At 43.1% G+C, this 16,689-nt stretch overlaps 1 protein-coding gene across 1 annotated transcript in view; it reads left to right on the forward strand.

Annotated features, from left to right (window-relative positions):
* Positions 1-10,809: 10,809 nt before the first annotated feature.
* Positions 10,810-16,689, forward strand: part of RNF180 (ring finger protein 180) — a 128,333-nt gene continuing 122,453 nt past the window's right edge. The window contains 3 exon segments of the mRNA XM_043514740.1: positions 10,810-10,969; positions 13,538-13,677; positions 16,365-16,503. Coding sequence (XP_043370675.1) covers positions 16,484-16,503 — 20 coding nt within the window. The 5' untranslated portion in view covers positions 10,810-10,969; positions 13,538-13,677; positions 16,365-16,483.

Consider the following 16,689-nt stretch of genomic DNA (forward strand, 5'->3'; position numbering starts at 1 on the left):
ATATATGGATGTTTGTTTTGGTTGTCTAATTTCAATGAGACAAAGTTGTCCCCACTTATTGAACAGTTTTTTTTTCTCCAGATAGCACTTGGCAACTTGGTTGAGAATGAGGAGAGAAAGAAGAAAAGTGTGACTTTGTAACACCAAGCTTCACCATCATGGTCCTCACTTGCTGAGACCCTAGGCTTTGCCATCTCACCATGTTCCTGATCCTGAGAAATGTCCAGACCACTCTAGGTGAGAAGGGAGCCAGCTGATAGCACCTTCTCCATTGAGTCAAATGAACCTTGAGCGACACCTGGGATGTGAACCTGAAGTTGCTCCTTGTGGATGTCTGGCCATCACTTCAAGCTCAACATGGCTAAAACAAAGCTCTTAAACTTTCCTCTGCCCAAGTCCTCCCTGCTATCTCTTTCCTCAGTCACTGAGGACAACATTACCCTCCTGCCTGTCACTTACCTCGATAATATGGGTATCACTTTCTACTCAGACCTTTCTGTAAGACTTCACATCCAGACTAAATCTTGCCAATTTTGTTTGCATAACATCTCTAAAATATAGCCTTTCCTATACATCCGCATAGCTAAAGCTCTTGCCCAGGCTTTCATCATCTTACCTCTCAGTTACTAGAAAATCTTTTCGCTGGCCTTGACAGATCAGTCTTGCCCCATTGATATCCATTCAGAATGCTGCTGCAAAGATCATTTTCCCAGCCAGTCACTTTGACCCTGTCACCCCTCGTCTGACTTCCCCTACATCCTATTGCATCAGACATAAGCTACTTATATTCATTTTTAAGGCTCTTCACAGCCTATCCCCATCATACCTATCATCGATCATTCACTATCAGGATAGCAGTTCCTGCCTCCAATCGACCCATTTTGCCAGCCTCCATCTCTCACTTGCAATTTTTCAAACAAGCACCTTTGTGCTTTCTCCCAGGCTGTCTCTCATTTTCCTCTTCCAAATCCCTTGTTAAAACTCCCCTGTGCTGTGATGCCTATAAAAAAAAACCTCAGAAATGGTTAGGCTGCTGGTGTGCTGAGATGAATGCCTATCATGCTGACAAATACTCTTTCCTTGTACTCCCCCATTGGTCTGTCTGTCCATCTATTGGTTGTCTCTTGGCTTATACTTAGTCCCTGCCGCAAAGAGCTTACAATCTATCTTTTTATTCTGTTTGTACAGCACCTAACATAATGGGGTCCTGGTATATAATTAGTGCTCCTAGATGCTACAATAGTACAAATAGTATACAATAATCATATTATTTTCTCTCTCATAAGCCTCTTTCTTCTGATGCCTCTCTCCAATCTTTGGCTCCTGGCTGATAAAAGCTTGGCTTAGCCAATCTGGACTAATTCTCCTGCTATGACCAGAAAAGCAAACTAAAAAAATGTCTTAATCACCTGCTTGAGTTTGCCAGGTTCCAGCTTGACTACCGCAGTTGTGCATAGGATTCTGTAGCAGTGTGAGATTGTGAAAATGAATAATAATCTTTTTTGACCTGAGTGACTTGCCAAATTCAGATTCTTGTATTTTTTTCTAGTTTGAAGGAGAGATGATGGAATCTGGTACCTTTGATGCAATCTTGTTTGTTTACAAAGAATGTACAAAGTCTTGTTTTCCTGAGGACAGCTGGAACCAAAATAAAGGGAGATTGTTTCTTTGCTTACTGCCCCAACACACACGCTTACACAAACAATGTCCAGCCAATGTCCTCTGCCTACATGGTTCAAATTCCTGGGTGGTCTCATATATGCCATTTTTTTAGGTGGCAGCTTAATTCTCTCACACAGCTATCTTAAGTGAAGGGTAGCTGCCATACCCACCAGCCTCAAGGATGCTTCACTGAACCCACAACAATACAATTAGTACACTATCTCCTGTTTTACTTATTTAGGCCATGTCTACACTAGTGAGCTTTCAGCAACGCAACTGTAGTGATGCAACTGTGCCGCTGTAAGATCACTCGTGTAGCTGCTCTTTGCCAATGAGAGAGAGAGCTCTCCTGTTGACATAATAAAACCACTTCTATGAGCAGCAGTAGCTACATCAGCGGGAGAAGCTGTCCCACCAACATAGTGCTGTCCATACCTGCACTTCTGTCAGTGTAATTTATGTTGCTCAGGGGTGTGTTTTTTCACACCCCTGGGTGACATAAGTTATACTGACAAAAGTGGTAGTGTAGATGTGGCTTTAGATTTCAAATTCCTCACGAAGAGGGGGGGAGGCAGTTTGCCATTGGGAAAAGCACAAGCTAGATATTTCTTGCTAAAATGATGAGTAGTGAAATAGTTAAATGTTGAGATTTAAAGTGTTTTTAGCTTACAGAGTTGGTAACCTATTGTGATGAATGGGGATAGCTCACACCACTGAACTATAGTTTCAGTGTTTGTGAGATTACAGGAAAATAACAATGCAACAATTTTTCATGTTCATGTTTTCAAGATTTTCTCCACAATCAGAAGGGCCAGGAACATTTTAAAAAACCAGAAGCTTAGCTTCAGGATCAGTCTTCTACAGGGAGGGGATGATTCCATGGCAATTTTACAACTCTAGAATATATTGGCCTCTTTTTATAACTCATTAACCAGCCATAGAATATCTATGGGAGTTTGCAACATCAGAAAGTAGATGCATACTCTCCTCCACTGGAGGAGTCTGTGAGTATTCAGCACCACCCCAAAATGTTAGTGGAATTTTCCAAGGATGAGGGATGTAGCAAGGGCAGCTGATAAACATGCTGGTTGACTGGATCTGCATGACAATCCATCAGTGAGGCTCCTAGTCCCTAGGGAGTCATACAGCCACAATCTCCAAGGGAGGGCAGTGTAGTGATGGAAACCACCTGTTCTTCCTTGGGATGAAGCCCATCTGGAGTGCAAGAAGTAAGACTGGCAGAAGGAGTTGGAAACTGGGTGGTCTTTAGAAATTGGAACTTTCTGGCCTCAGGTCCTATTCTACCTTCTCTTCCTTGCATCAGGGAAAAATGATAGGTCACTATATATTAAAATATTTACTAACAGACCACTCTGTCCTAAAATGGGAAACGGATGACTTCATCTTTAAAAGAGGATTTTTTTACCTAAACCCCTGAGTGGGAGGTGACTTTATCTTATAGCACTGTAAAAATATGCCATGTTTGATCATTAACAAGTTTTTAAAGACAAAAAAATGGAAGTAGCATGCAAAATATCTGTACAGACACTGAATGTATAGTCCAGGATGAATGCAAACTCAGGGAGATTAAAATAATTGAGACAGGGATGGAGTAAGGACTTCTATAAACTCAGGTTCATGATTTAGGACTTAAGCCATAAATATTTTTTGAACAATAGATGATAACAGCTGTTAGGATATAGATATTCAGGCTTGTCTGTAAAGGCCTATACTCTAAGAATTTAGGTGTATTCTTATCACTTGGCTAGTTATAGAGGTATAAAAGAAAGAATCAAAATCACAGTCTGCCGTGTAAGAGCCTTCTTTTACTGTGACAGTCTGAGGCCCTGTTCTTAGCCTAAGGCCTTTGGCTAAGCAGCAGAGGCAGCCATAAGGTGGAAAGTGAATGGTCACATCCTCACTTTCCAAACTAGTCACATTGAAATAACAGGTTTCAGAGTAGCAGCCGTGTTAGTCTGTATTCGCAAAAAGAAAAGGAGTACTTGTGGCACCTTAGAGACTAACAAATTTATTTGAGCATAAGCTTTCGTGAGCTACAGCTCACTTCATCGGATGCATTTGGTGGAAAATACAGAGGAGACATTTATATACACACATAGAGAACATGAAACAATGGGTTTTATCATACACACTGTAAGGAGAGTGATCACTTAAGATGAGCCATCACCAGCAGCGGGTGGGCGGGGGGAGGAGGAAAACCTTTCATGGTGACAAGCAAGGTAGGCTATTTCCAGCAGTTAACAAGAACATCTGAGGAACAGTGGGGGGTGGGGTGGGGAGGAGAAATAACATGGGGAAATAGTTTTACTTTGTGTAATGACTCATCCATTCCCAGTCTCTATTCAAGCCTAAGTTAATTGTATCCAGTTTGCAAATTAATTCCAATTCAGCAGTCTCTCGTTGGAGTCTGTTTTTGAACTTTTTTTGTTGAAGGATAGCCACCCTCAGGTCTGTAATCGAGTGACCGGAGAGATTGAAGTGTTCTCCAACTGGTTTTTGAATGTTATAATTCTTGACGTCTGATTTGTGTCCATTCATTCTTTTACGTAGAGACTGTCCAGTTTGACCAATGTACATGGCAGAGGGGCATTGCTGGCACATGATGGCATATATCACATTGGTAGATGCGGAGGTGAACGAGCCTCTGATAGTGTGGCTGATGTGATTAGGCCCTATGATGGTGTCCCCTGAATAGATATGTGGACAGAGTTGGCAACGGGCTTTGTTGCAAGGATAGGTTCCTGGGTTAGTGGTTCTGTTGTGTGGTGTGTGGTTGCTGGTGAGTATTTGCTTCAGATTGGGGGGCTGTCTGTAAGCAAGGACTGGCCTATCTCCCAAGATCTGTGAGAGTGATGGGTCGTCCTTTAGGATAGGTTGTAGATCCTTGATGATGCGTTGGAGAGGTTTTAGTTGGGGTCTGAAGGTGATGGCTAGTGGCGTTCTGTTATTTTTTTTTGTTGGGCCTGTCCTGAAGTAGGTGACTTCTGGGTACTCTTCTGGCTCTGTCAATCTGTTTCTTCACTTCAGCACGTGGGTATTGTAGTTGTAGGAATGCATGATAGAGATCTTGTAGGTGTTTGTCTCTGTCTGAGGGGTTGGAGCAAATGCGGTTATATCATAGAGCTTGGCTGTAGACAATGTAGACTGTAGACAGATTGACAGAGCCAGAAGAGTACCCAGAAGTCGCCTACTACCACCCCACCCCCCACTGTTCCTCAGATGTTCTTGTTAACTGCTGGAAATAGCCTACTTTGATTGTCACCATGAAAGGTTTTCCTCCTTCCCCCCCCCCCGCCCGCTGCTGGTGATGGCTCATCTTAAGTGATCACTCTCCTTACAGTGTGTATGATAAAACCCATTGTTTCATGTTCTCTGTGTGTGTATATAAATCTCCCCTCTGTATTTTCCACCAAATGCATCCGATGAAGTGAGCTGTAGCTCACGAAAGCTTATGCTCAAATAAATTTGTTAGTCTCTAAGGTGCCACAAGTACTCCTTTTCTTTTTACATTGAAATAAGGTGCTACTGGGCTGTTAAGAATACAATCCTGTCCTGATAATGCCATTGCCTCCAGCAAAAGGGAAGTGCCTAGAATATGTAAAAGGAAACTTAGTTTGCTAGCATCCTGTCTGGCAAGAACTCACTTATCAATAGCTGGGATGTAAAATCCTCATTTCTGTGTTTGTTCTATCACTGTAGTCCCTATTTCCCTATTGTTTGTCTGTATAAACTCTGTCTGGTTCTGTGATTTTCTGTCTGCTGTATAATTAATTTTGCTGGGTGTAAACTAATTAAGATGGTGGGATATAATTGGTTACATAATCATGTTACACTATGTTAGGATTGGTTTGTTAAATTTCAGGAAAATGATTGGTTAAGGTATAGCTAAGCAGAACTCAAGTTTTACTATATAGTCTGCAGTCAATCAAGAAGTCAGTGTGGGTGGGGGAAATGGGAACAGGGAAATTGGAATCGGAATCATGTTTAGCTAAGGGCAGGAATGGGAACAGGGACACAGGTGGGGCTCTATGGTGTCAGAGCTGGGAAGGGGGACACTAAGGAAGGAAACTGGAATCATGCTTGCTGGAAGTTCACCACGATAAACATCGAATTGTTTGCACCTTTGGACTTTGGGTATTGTTGCTCTCTGTTCATGCGAGAAGGACCAGGGAAGTAAGTGGGTGAAGGAATAAGCCCCCTAACATCTTGGTGCCAGTGACTTGAATGCATCGCATCGGATAGGTGAGTGACAGCCTGCAAGTTCCCCTCCACAACAGTCCATGCAGCTGCTTGGAGGGGGTATAGCGAACTCTTGTGATGGTAGTTGCGGGTTCTGGCAAGCCAGGGTAAAGGATTTTTTTGGATAAATGGATAAGGAAGAACCAGGGCCCGTACCAGGTGCAGGGGTCAATCTGGGATGAGATTAAAAAGGAAATGGAGGAAGTGTTAGGGGACCCAGAGACATGGGGAGTGGCTGAGGAGCCCACCCTCCTTTGGTATATGGGTAGTGGAAGAAGATCCTTGCCCATGGGGATTGAATGCCTTCCAGGAAAAGGAGGCACTTCGGTCTACTTGTGAGAGGTTTGAAGTAAGGACAGCATTATGGGAAGCTGCCAGTAATCTTTCAAGTTTGGTGCTGCTTCAGCAAGGGCTGCTGAAGGGTTGTAAATTAGTTAGGGGTAGTTAAAGATGATTTGGCACAATAGGGTTTAAAGTCAAAAGCAGAGTTAACAGACTACCTTTAGAGATGAGCTAGGACTTGGTCCTGTGGGAGTAGAGAGAAAGAAGGGGAAGAAAAAAAAAAAGTTTCAAAATGCAAAATGGTAGAGTTTGCAGGAGCAGGTAACAACCCCCACTCTTCTCCCAGAGCCAGAATGAGAACCTGGGGATAAGGGTTCCCAACTGTTTCAACCCAGGGAACCTACTCTTGGCTCAGAGCTAGCTATGTCCTTTTCTTCTTTTTCTCAGTTTACTTAATTGGCTGCTGGTAGCCTATACTTTAAATTGACCTGACAGGCTTAATTGGTTTCTTTCCACCTCTCCCCCTGCCTTTCCACACTTGTGTTTTTCTGATGTTTTAATGGAGGGTACTTTGGATACTTATGTGAAATGTTTTTGGTTATTTTGGACAAAGTATGATGGAGGTCTGCTGTATTCCACTGGAATTTTTGGAATAAAAGATCCATGGGCATCCGTGGAGACAAATGTTTTACTGCCTCTTTGAACAGTCTCAAGGTAAAGACCGCTCAGGTTAAATCAGCTGTGTGGCAATAATTGTACTTGGTGGTTAAGTTGTTACAGACAAATTGCAATACCTTAAAGAAATAAATGCAGGAGTAAGTGATTTAAAGAAGTGATTGAAAAGTTACAAATAGCATTTGCAAAAATTGATAATACAGGATTTGCAGGAAAGTAAACATTTGGGAGTTGTGGTGAAATGGTAAAAGGTAACAGTTGTGGTGTTACAAGAAGGAAGTTTTTGTTTAATGATCAAACCCAGTTATATAAATGTAACTGTATGTGCAACTCTGTGCAGTCACATTGGATGGAAGCTTGGTAATTAAATCCAAGGGGGTCAGGTCGAGTGGCTACTACCACCACTAGGCTTCTGTCCCCAGAAGCCTTTACAGCTATTCTGAAGGAAAATGGGCCCTTTTCCTACAGAAATGGTCTATAAGGGACTGCTGCAGCAGCAGGCAGAGAGAGAATCTGATCAAAATTATTTGACTATTGGTAATAGAACTTAACTTGGCTGCCCCTGGTTGTGTCTAGTTGTACAAGATGGGAGTGTAATCGGGTACAGTTGTGTAAAAGAGTAATCACAGTGCAAGGGATGTTAGGCAAAAGAGAATTGTGTGTGTGTGTGTGTGTGTGTGTGTGTGTGTGTACAGTGCTAAAATCTGAAGCTGTGTCTCAGCTATTACCTGAAAATAAAATTAAATTAATTGAAATTAAGTGATCACTCTCCTTACAGTGTGTATGAAACACCCATTGTTTCATGTTCTTCTCTGTGTATATAAATCTCCCCACTGTATTTTTCACTGAATGCATCCGATGAAGTGAGCTGTAGCTCTCGAAAGCTTATGCTCAAATAAATTTGTTAGTCTCTAAGGTGTCACAAGTACTCCTTTTCTTTTACAGACTAACACGGCTGCTACTTTGATACAGTAAGAGAAGGCTCTTACACCGGCAGACCGTGATTTTGATTCTTTCTTTTATACCTCTATAACTAGCCAAGTGATAAGAATACACCTACATTCTTAGAGTATAGGCCTTTACAGACAGGCCTGAATATCTATATCCTAACAACAGCAAGTTTGGGTGCAAGATAAAGGCAAATTTGGTATACATTGAGTTGATGTAGACCGAGGAAAGAAATACAGGCACTAGGAATATACTACTGATCACTTTGCCAGGATGGTGACAGTGATTGTGAAATGCCCAGGGAGCTTAGAGAGACTACAAAAAAATAGTTGAAATCCCCCATTATTATTGAATTTTCTATCTCGTATTGAATGGGAACATGAACCTGAGGATGAGAGGCAGAGATAAAATTTCTAGACACTGTTATTGACTGATTTTTGGAGCAGCTAGTCCAGGAACCCACCAGGGGAGAGGCAGTTCTTGATTTAGTCCTAAGTGCCCCTACAGGATCTGGTCCAAGAGGCAAATGTAGCTGAAGTGCTTAGTAACAGAGATCATAATGAAATTAAATGTAACGTCATTGTAGGGGGGAAAATGCCAAAGAAACCTACCACAGTAGTATTTAATTTCAAAAGGGGGAACTACACAAAAATGAGGCTAGTTAAACAGAAATTGGAAAGGAAGAGTTACAAGAGTGAAATGCCTATAAGTTGCATGGAACTTTTTAAAAACACCGTAATAGAGGTTCACACTAATATATATTATATATAAAAAAACACCCCAAATTAAAAAAACAGTAAGAGGACCAAAAAATGCCACCATAGTTAAACAACAGAGTAAAAGAGGTGGTTAAAAACAAAATTTCATATTTTAAAAATTGAAAGCATGAGCAGTGAGAGAAGCCACACTTTGGGGAGGCTAGCCCCCAGCTCCACCCCTACTGCTCACGCCTCCCCCACCTGGAGGAGCTCCAAGTGTGTGTCCCCTGTCTCCGTCCCCCGCTGGAGGAGCCTGAGGCTGGCCAGAGGCCCAAGCTGCCCCGCCCCCGGCCAGAGGTGCCCTGAGCCAGCAACGCTATGCCTCCCCAGACCCCAAGCTGCTGTGGGGAAAAGCATCTTGGACTCTTCTCAGAAGAAGCTTTTGTTATGTCCCAGGCAGGTTTCAGGGCAGCTGAGGAGGCGGTATTTGCTATGCAGCTTCCTGGGTTCATCAGTAATCTCTCTGGAGTCCAGGGAGATAACTGATGAGCCCAGGAAGCTGAATAGCACATACCGCCTCCTCAGTCACCCCAGAACCTGCATGGGGCATAATAAAACAAAAACTTCCCCTGTCAAACCCTGCAACCAGGAGTCAGGCAGCGGCTGCAGTGCTCTGGAGGCAGAGTCTCCCCTGGCCTATTATTGGCCTCCACCACCCATGATTGGAAGTCAAATCCTACTGAGGAAAATAGAAAGGAGCATAAACTCTGGAAAGTCGAGTGTAAAAGGGCAGACAGAGATGATTGGGGTATGGAACAGCTTCCATACAAGGAGAAATTAAAAAGACTGCAACTGTTCAGTTTAGAAAAGAGATGACTCGACTGAGGGTGGCATAGAGGTCTATAAAATCATGAATGATATGGAGAAAGTGAATAATGAAATGTTATTTATCCCTTAACCTGAAAACCAAAGGTCACCCAATGAAATTATTAGGCAGCAGGTTTAAAGCGAACATAAGGAAGTACTTCTTTACACACTGCACAGTCAACCTATGGAAGTTATTGCCAGGGCACGTTGTGAAGGCCAAAAGCATAACTGGATTCAAAAGAATTAGATAAGTTAATGAGGATAGGGCCATCAATGGCTACTAGCCAAGTTGGTCAGGGATGTAACCCCATTGTCTCGGTGTCCCTAAATCTGTGACTGCCACAAAGCAGGACTGGATGACAGGAGATGGATCACTTGCTAATTGTCCTGTTCTGTTCATGCCCTCTGAAGCGTCTGGCATTGGACACTGTGAGAAGACAGGATACTGGGGTAGCTGAATCATTGATCTGACCAGTAGAGCCATTCTTACGTTATATTCTAAATGGATGTGAGACTTGGACAAGCTGAATGAGGAAGACTTGTTTAAAAAGCCTGATGTGAAAATTTAAATGTCCCATTGAAACAGCAGTATTTTTGCTGTAAGTTTATTGTGAATTATTGAGATATTTGGTGTTATACTTAAAACCCCAGCTCCTGGAATCCTGTGATTACATGAGACTCCACTTTCATTAAAAAAGTATCTAGCTCTAGTGGTTTTGGAGAAAAGCTTGGAAACATGACTCTGGTGCACCCTGATGGCTCAAAGACTTGAAGGTAAATAAAATGAACCTAGAAGTTATTACTATTACAAATCTCATGTGTTTTACGCCCATCATTTTTTTTTTTTTTTTTTGGAGCCTGCCTCATGATTGGCAACACAGCTCAGAGCCAGTTTCTAATAGGGGATGTTCATATGGGATGATTCCTACAAAAAACCTGACTGATGGCTAAACTGTTGTTGTGCTGTGATTCCTGCCTGTCACTGATGATGTCTCTTTGTTTTCTTGTACACCCCTCTGCGTTTAGCCATCTGTTGTCTCCTGTGATGAGTAGGGATTGTCTGTTTGTACAGCGCCTAGCCCAATGGGGTCTGGTCCCTGACAGGGGCTCCAGGATACCAGCACTAGAGTGTCTTCATCTGCTCCTCCATCCAAACGGCCATTAAACATGCAGCGGCCCCCAGGGAAAGGATCTAGACCCCAGCCCTAGAACCCATGCCCGCTTCGGCTGAGCGAAGGCGCGTCTTGCGCTGCCCTGTTGTCTCCCCCTCACTCCACGAGGCGCGGGGGGGGGTCACACACTGGAGCCCCCGCCCTCCCCGCTGCAGCAGCCGCTTCCCTCGGCCCCGGCCCCGGCCTGCCCCCATCCCACGTGGGTTGGGGAGCTCCCCGCCGCGCAGCGGTCGCCCCCCGCCCCCGGCCAGGACTCCGACCGGCACGGAGCGCTTTTCGCTGCTGTTTGTCTCCCGTCTCTTCCCGTCGGCAGCTGTTTCGCCTGCCCGGGATCTCCGCCAGTACTCGGCCCCGCGCCTGCTCGAGCGGCCGGACCGACGGACCCCGCCCGGCGAGCAGCGAGCGGTAAGCGGGGGCGCTGCTAACTCCGCCTGGCCTGCTGGCCCCGAGCCGGGGACGCAGCCGCCCGCCGAGTGGGGCTGGGGGGCGGGCCGCTCATGGGGGACGTGCGTTGGGTCCGGGTCCGGGTCCGGCTGCGGCGCTCCGTGGGGTGGGGCGGGGCGGGTTTGGCTGCCAAACCGGCGGAGTTTGCCGAGGCCGCTGCTGCCGCTGGGTCGCCTCCTCCGGCGCCGCCCCCGGGGAGACGAGCCACAGGTTGCTTGTGAAAAGGACAGGAGGACTTGGGGCACCTTAGAGACTAACACATGTATTTGAGCATAAGCTTGCCTGAGCTACAGCCCACTTCATCGGATGCATTCAGTGGAAAATACAGTGGGGAGATTTATATACACAGAGAAGGACATGAAACAATGGGTTTTGCTTGTGTGGTTGGGGAGGGAAAACCCGCCTGTGGCTCCTCTCCCCTTACCCCCCCCCCAGTCTGGTCACCCTACCACCGGGACTGTGCCTGCAGGGAGCTGGTTGGCGTTCCTGATCTCAACGCTTTGTGCAATGAAGAAATGGCTCAGCTGTCAGTGGATCCCCGAGGCCAGTGTGAGCGACCCCCGGGATCCCTCGCCAGCGCTGCTGGTATCAGCAGGTTTGGCGAGCTCTATGGATTTCAGGTTCCCTTTTGACAAAATGCAATTCAAATGTTTTGTGCCTTCCTGCTGCCTAGAAGAAGGGTGGTGAAGACCAGTAAGTTGGGGCTTGTCTAGCGCTACAGCTGCACCACTGCAGTGCTTAAGGACAGGTCTATATTTGCCATTTAAAGCGGAGAAAGTACCTGTTTTGCACAAAAACTGTGGGAGCATCTACACTTGCCAATGACTTTTTGCAGTGAAACTCAGAAGTTTCACCACAAAAAGAAAACCACCTTGTATACCCAAGAGGTGTACAGCTCTTACTGGTGATGCTTTTGCGGTGATGTGCAAGTGAAGACACATTCTTCCTGTTTACACAGCTTTTAGCCTCTGCAGGATATCCCACGGTGCCTAGGTCTCTGCAGGATATCCCACGGTGCCTAGGTGACCACTCTGGCGAGCAGCTCTGCTGCTCTGCACCAGGTAAATAGACATCCGCCCCTCCCCTTGTAAAGCCCCCAAAATTTTGAAACTTCCTGTTGTCTTGGCTAGTGCTCACTTATCATCTGGCCAGGTGACAATGCCTGCTCCAGGGAGCAAAGGATCCCCTCCTTGGAGCAATGCTGAGCTACTGGAGCTGATCAGTGTTTGGGGAGAGGAGGCTGTGGATTTCTCAATTCCACCTATGTAATAGTATTATAATATTTTCAGAGATGTCTTCACTGAGCTGTCCACAATGCTTACATCTCGTTTCAGAGAAATTAAACTAATTCAGAATGCACTCTGGTGTATATTAGTTAACATTATGCTTTCCAATTTGAATTATTTTGCACTTGTCTATGTTGAATTTTATCTTCCATTGTATTGCCCAATTACCTAGTCTTTTCTGGTCCTTCTGAAGGTCCTCGTGGTCACTCCAAGTCTTGACTAACCTAAAAAATGTTACTGGCAAATGTTGTCTCCTTGCTATTCACTCCACCTTCTAGGTTGCTAGTTACCTACGTTGAACAATAGTGCGAACACTGATTCTTGGGGTACCTTACTACTAACCTCCCTGCATATAGGGGTGGCTTGAACTTCAGGTTCCACTCATATTCTGGCTATGATTAGCCTTTTAAGTTCACAGTGCTCTTCAGCTAAAGGTTTCTGAATATATGAGACAATGATTTAAATGTGAAGTTCTCCATCCTGTTGTTGTTTTTAGTCAGTTATTATAGTACAGCACTGTACAATTAAAATTGCTGTGGTACTGCTATGGAAGTACTTAACAAAGGAGCAGTCCCTTTAAACACTACTCATTTTAGTATAGACTCGTTGCAAAAGAACAAAGTAATTTATTGTTAAGACTGTATCTGTTTTTCCCCTTATCATCCACTTCAGTAAGAATTCATATTCTGCTTCTGCAAAATACAAACCCCACAGACACATTTGTGCCAAGTCTAGCACTAATGAAGAAGAGGTCATTATGGGAGATTATATGCAGGCATTTACTTAAAAAAACAAAACAAAACAAAAACAACAACACCTTTTGTTACACAGATCTTTATTTGCAACAAATTGGGCTATAGATTGTCTGTTTCCTCCACAATGAGAACTGAAGAAAAGCACAGGTGTGCAGAACTTCAATATACCTTCAGGAATTTTCTCATTAAAAACAGCTGCTAGGGCAAAATAATACTGCAAACTGCTGTAATTTGTTCCTCCAAGTTATTTATTTCCATTTTTTAAATTATGGTTTGACATAGCTGTACACTAAAGGCATTGCCAGACAGAAAAAGTAGAAAGAAATGAGACAGTTACTGTAAAATACTTGCATGACAGGTTTCAGAGTAGCAGCCGTGTTAGTCTGTATTCGCAAAAAGAAAAGGAGTACTTGTGGCACCTTAGAGACTAACAAATTTATTTGAGCATAAGCTTTTGTGAGCTACAGTTAACTAAAATGTCTTTGCAGATGGACATTAGGCAGATAAGAAAAAATTGTTTTGAAAATGCTCACATTGTGAAGCAACAAAACAAGTGATCGTCTATTTAGCAAAATAAATGATTGAGTGCCTGCCAGATGTTGTTGTTATACGATGGAGTCTTTTAATGGTATGAAAAATGAAATGGAGCATAATGTAATATATAGATAAACAGGCCTTGTTTGAATACAGGTTAATGTTAAGGACTAGAGCTTTTTGGAAACTTCTGAAATACAAATTTGAGCTAGTCAAAGAAACTCAAAACTGTATACAAAGAAATACCCCTTGTAGTCCTTATAAATTTGTTGTACTCTTGAGATCCTCGCTGGTGCGTTGTTGGACTAAATACATAATTATAAATGTATATTATAAAATAGACAGACTATCATCAGTCAAATAGATCAAAACTAATTTTGTAATGCATACTTTGGAATTACATTTTCACAATGTATTTAAGATGTGTTCAAAATTATATTTGCAGCAGCACTCCCTGAGTGGTGGTATTCATTACATTTCAAAACCTGAGTTTGAATTGAATACTTTCTTGAGAGAGACATTTAACACTTGTATACCCTTTGACTGCTGCTTTCAAATATGTCATATGCTGATGGGCTACTAAAATAACTGTGTTGACAGTAACTGTGTAAGCAAAAGTCAAGATACAGGGATGTTCTGTGTGGTTCAAAGCATTTGCATTTTTCAGATTCTTGCCATGTGCAAGACAAGGTCTTGAATGTAAATATTCTGTTTTTGCTTAAATGCATCTACCATGATATTTCATTCAACTAATATTGATCTGAAGCTCCTACTTACTACTAATACTAGTCTATTAGTTTGTTTAGAAATAAAAGAATACTGGAGTTTTAACATAAGTTCATACTTTACCTGTGAATTGAAAGCTGCAGAAAAATATGAAAAGCACTTAAGCGATCTGTCTTATTTCAGTGTCTGAGCATGGGTTGTTTTTTTTAATAGTCTGGTTGTATGATATAATCATAGTTACCATTTAAGTAAACAGAAGATTGTTGTAATTAAAGCTTTGGTAAGAGAGTAGAAGCCTAGTTTACTGTGGAGGAAAAAGCAAAATGAAGAGCAAGTACTTTCTGCTGAAACAAGTACTCAGTTTTTGACATAAATATGTGGATCATTTCAACACTTCTCCTTTAATCAGATGATCTTTCTTCAGAAACCAAGCAGATAGATGACATGCAGCCTAGGCTATTGCTTGTTAGAGAAATGCAAAGGAAGGCAATAGGCTGTTCAAACAGTTTGTTAGGTATCTCCAAGTTTGTATTATTAGTGAAAAGTCAATAGAAATAAGCGTGAAATTGTTGACTCCGTTGCAAATTGATCTTGCAGAAACATGCAAATTGATCTTGCAGAAACACACAGAATCTTTCTGTGATCTTTTGCCAATGATTTTAAATGCCGATTTTAATTACAGTGTAATCTTTCAATGCTTAGAGTAGGGATGGCCAGAGCGCCATGATCCAAGGGACCCTTTAAACATAAATTTTAGGTTTAATTTTCAAGTAGCTGGCCCAGGCCCCTGCTTTTTTGATTTCCTTGGAACAGGAGATTGATTTCTGGGAGGACAGGGGAAAGGGAGAGTTTTATGAGATCCCTGACAGAAAGATTGAAAGAGAAATTGGGATCCGGAAGATTCTTAGGTAAGACCAAAGAAAATTATGGACTACAGTGGTGAGCAAAGACAGAACATCAACTGTCATCTCTTTCTGTTTGGTGGTGTCTTAATTTAAGTCTTTGTCTTGCAAGTGGGCTGACCCTTGGGCCGGGGTGATGTCCCTTTTGACTGTAGTGGTAGACATCCTCTCACATAGAGTAACTTGCAAGATCAGAGCTTTAGATAGTAAACTCAATAAGGAAGGGACCTTGTCTTTTTGGTATTCTAAAAAACCGTGCAGATATATGGTGCTATATAACTGTTTACTCCTGGGGGAAAGCTGCGATACTGCACAATGCAGAATCTTGCAGAAATTAACGTGCATGCTGAATTTCCTTTCCCGCACAGAAATGGGCTGCGGTGCTGCTGGCCCCCACTCGGGGCCTCTGGACCCAGCAGAGCCCACCTCGTATATAGAAGACACTGCCAGGGGGAGGGGGAAGGAGCTAAAGGCAGCTGCAGTTCCCCACATGCCCTGAGGGAAGGAGACAGCGGCATACAGGAAACGCCACACAAGCCTGGGACCAAGCATCAGTCTGTTTCTTCCTCTGGGCTCTGAGGGATAGGGGGGTGGTTGTCTGGGCTGGGGAACCCTGCAGCTGGGCTCTGGCAGGTAGGGGGTTTGCGTGTATTGGCTGGGGGAGAGTCCCATAGCCAGGTTCTGGGAGGGCGGGATTGTGGATTCTCCCCTCCCCCCCGACTGAGCTCTGAGGGCGGGAGGAGGGAAAGATACAGGAACTGGGCTGTCCTAGAGGTGTCTTTAACTCTCTTCTCCGGGGAGAATTTTTGTGAGTGTCTGTATTGTTACAGACATAATTGCTGACAGATATTTTGAAATAAATTACCGAAATAATTGAAACTGGTGTGATTTTTGTAGTGTTATTTTGACAAATGAAATTTGCAGAATTTTTAAATATTGTGCTCAGAATTTTTATGTTTTTGGTGCAGCATTCCCCCAGCAGTAATTAACAAACTGGATGAAGAGTACTATATAAAATCAAATTAGTAGTAGTATTTGTTGCTAGTGTGATTAGGGACTGCTCATGTGACTAAGAATCGCAGGCTGACGCCCTCTGTAATTTGAACAGATTACAGGTGCTTAAACAAATTATACATTTTTATTATCTTTATAGCACTAACAGATAAACAGTTGAAGAACCAGAAGTTAAAATGAATAGCCTAGAAGGTGACATGCTTTGTTGCTGGAAGTGTAGAAAATACATAGCAAATTCTGATTGCCTCATAAAATGTAATGGAAAACAACTATCTGAAGTAAGTATAGCTTCTTTATTTTTCCATTGCCATTGATTTAGTATCTACATATAAAAAGATTCCAGGAATGTCGTTGTGTGTCACTCTGCAGTCAAAATGTCTGTACAGTCAGTGTGAAGCGATGAAAACAGCAACAAGCATGGTTCAGGATTCTTTCTGTTCAGAATATCACCAGGTTGAATCATC

The sequence above is a fragment of the Dermochelys coriacea genome, chromosome 5 (assembly GCF_009764565.3).
Source record: "Dermochelys coriacea isolate rDerCor1 chromosome 5, rDerCor1.pri.v4, whole genome shotgun sequence".
Taxonomy (NCBI): Eukaryota; Metazoa; Chordata; order Testudines; family Dermochelyidae; genus Dermochelys; species Dermochelys coriacea.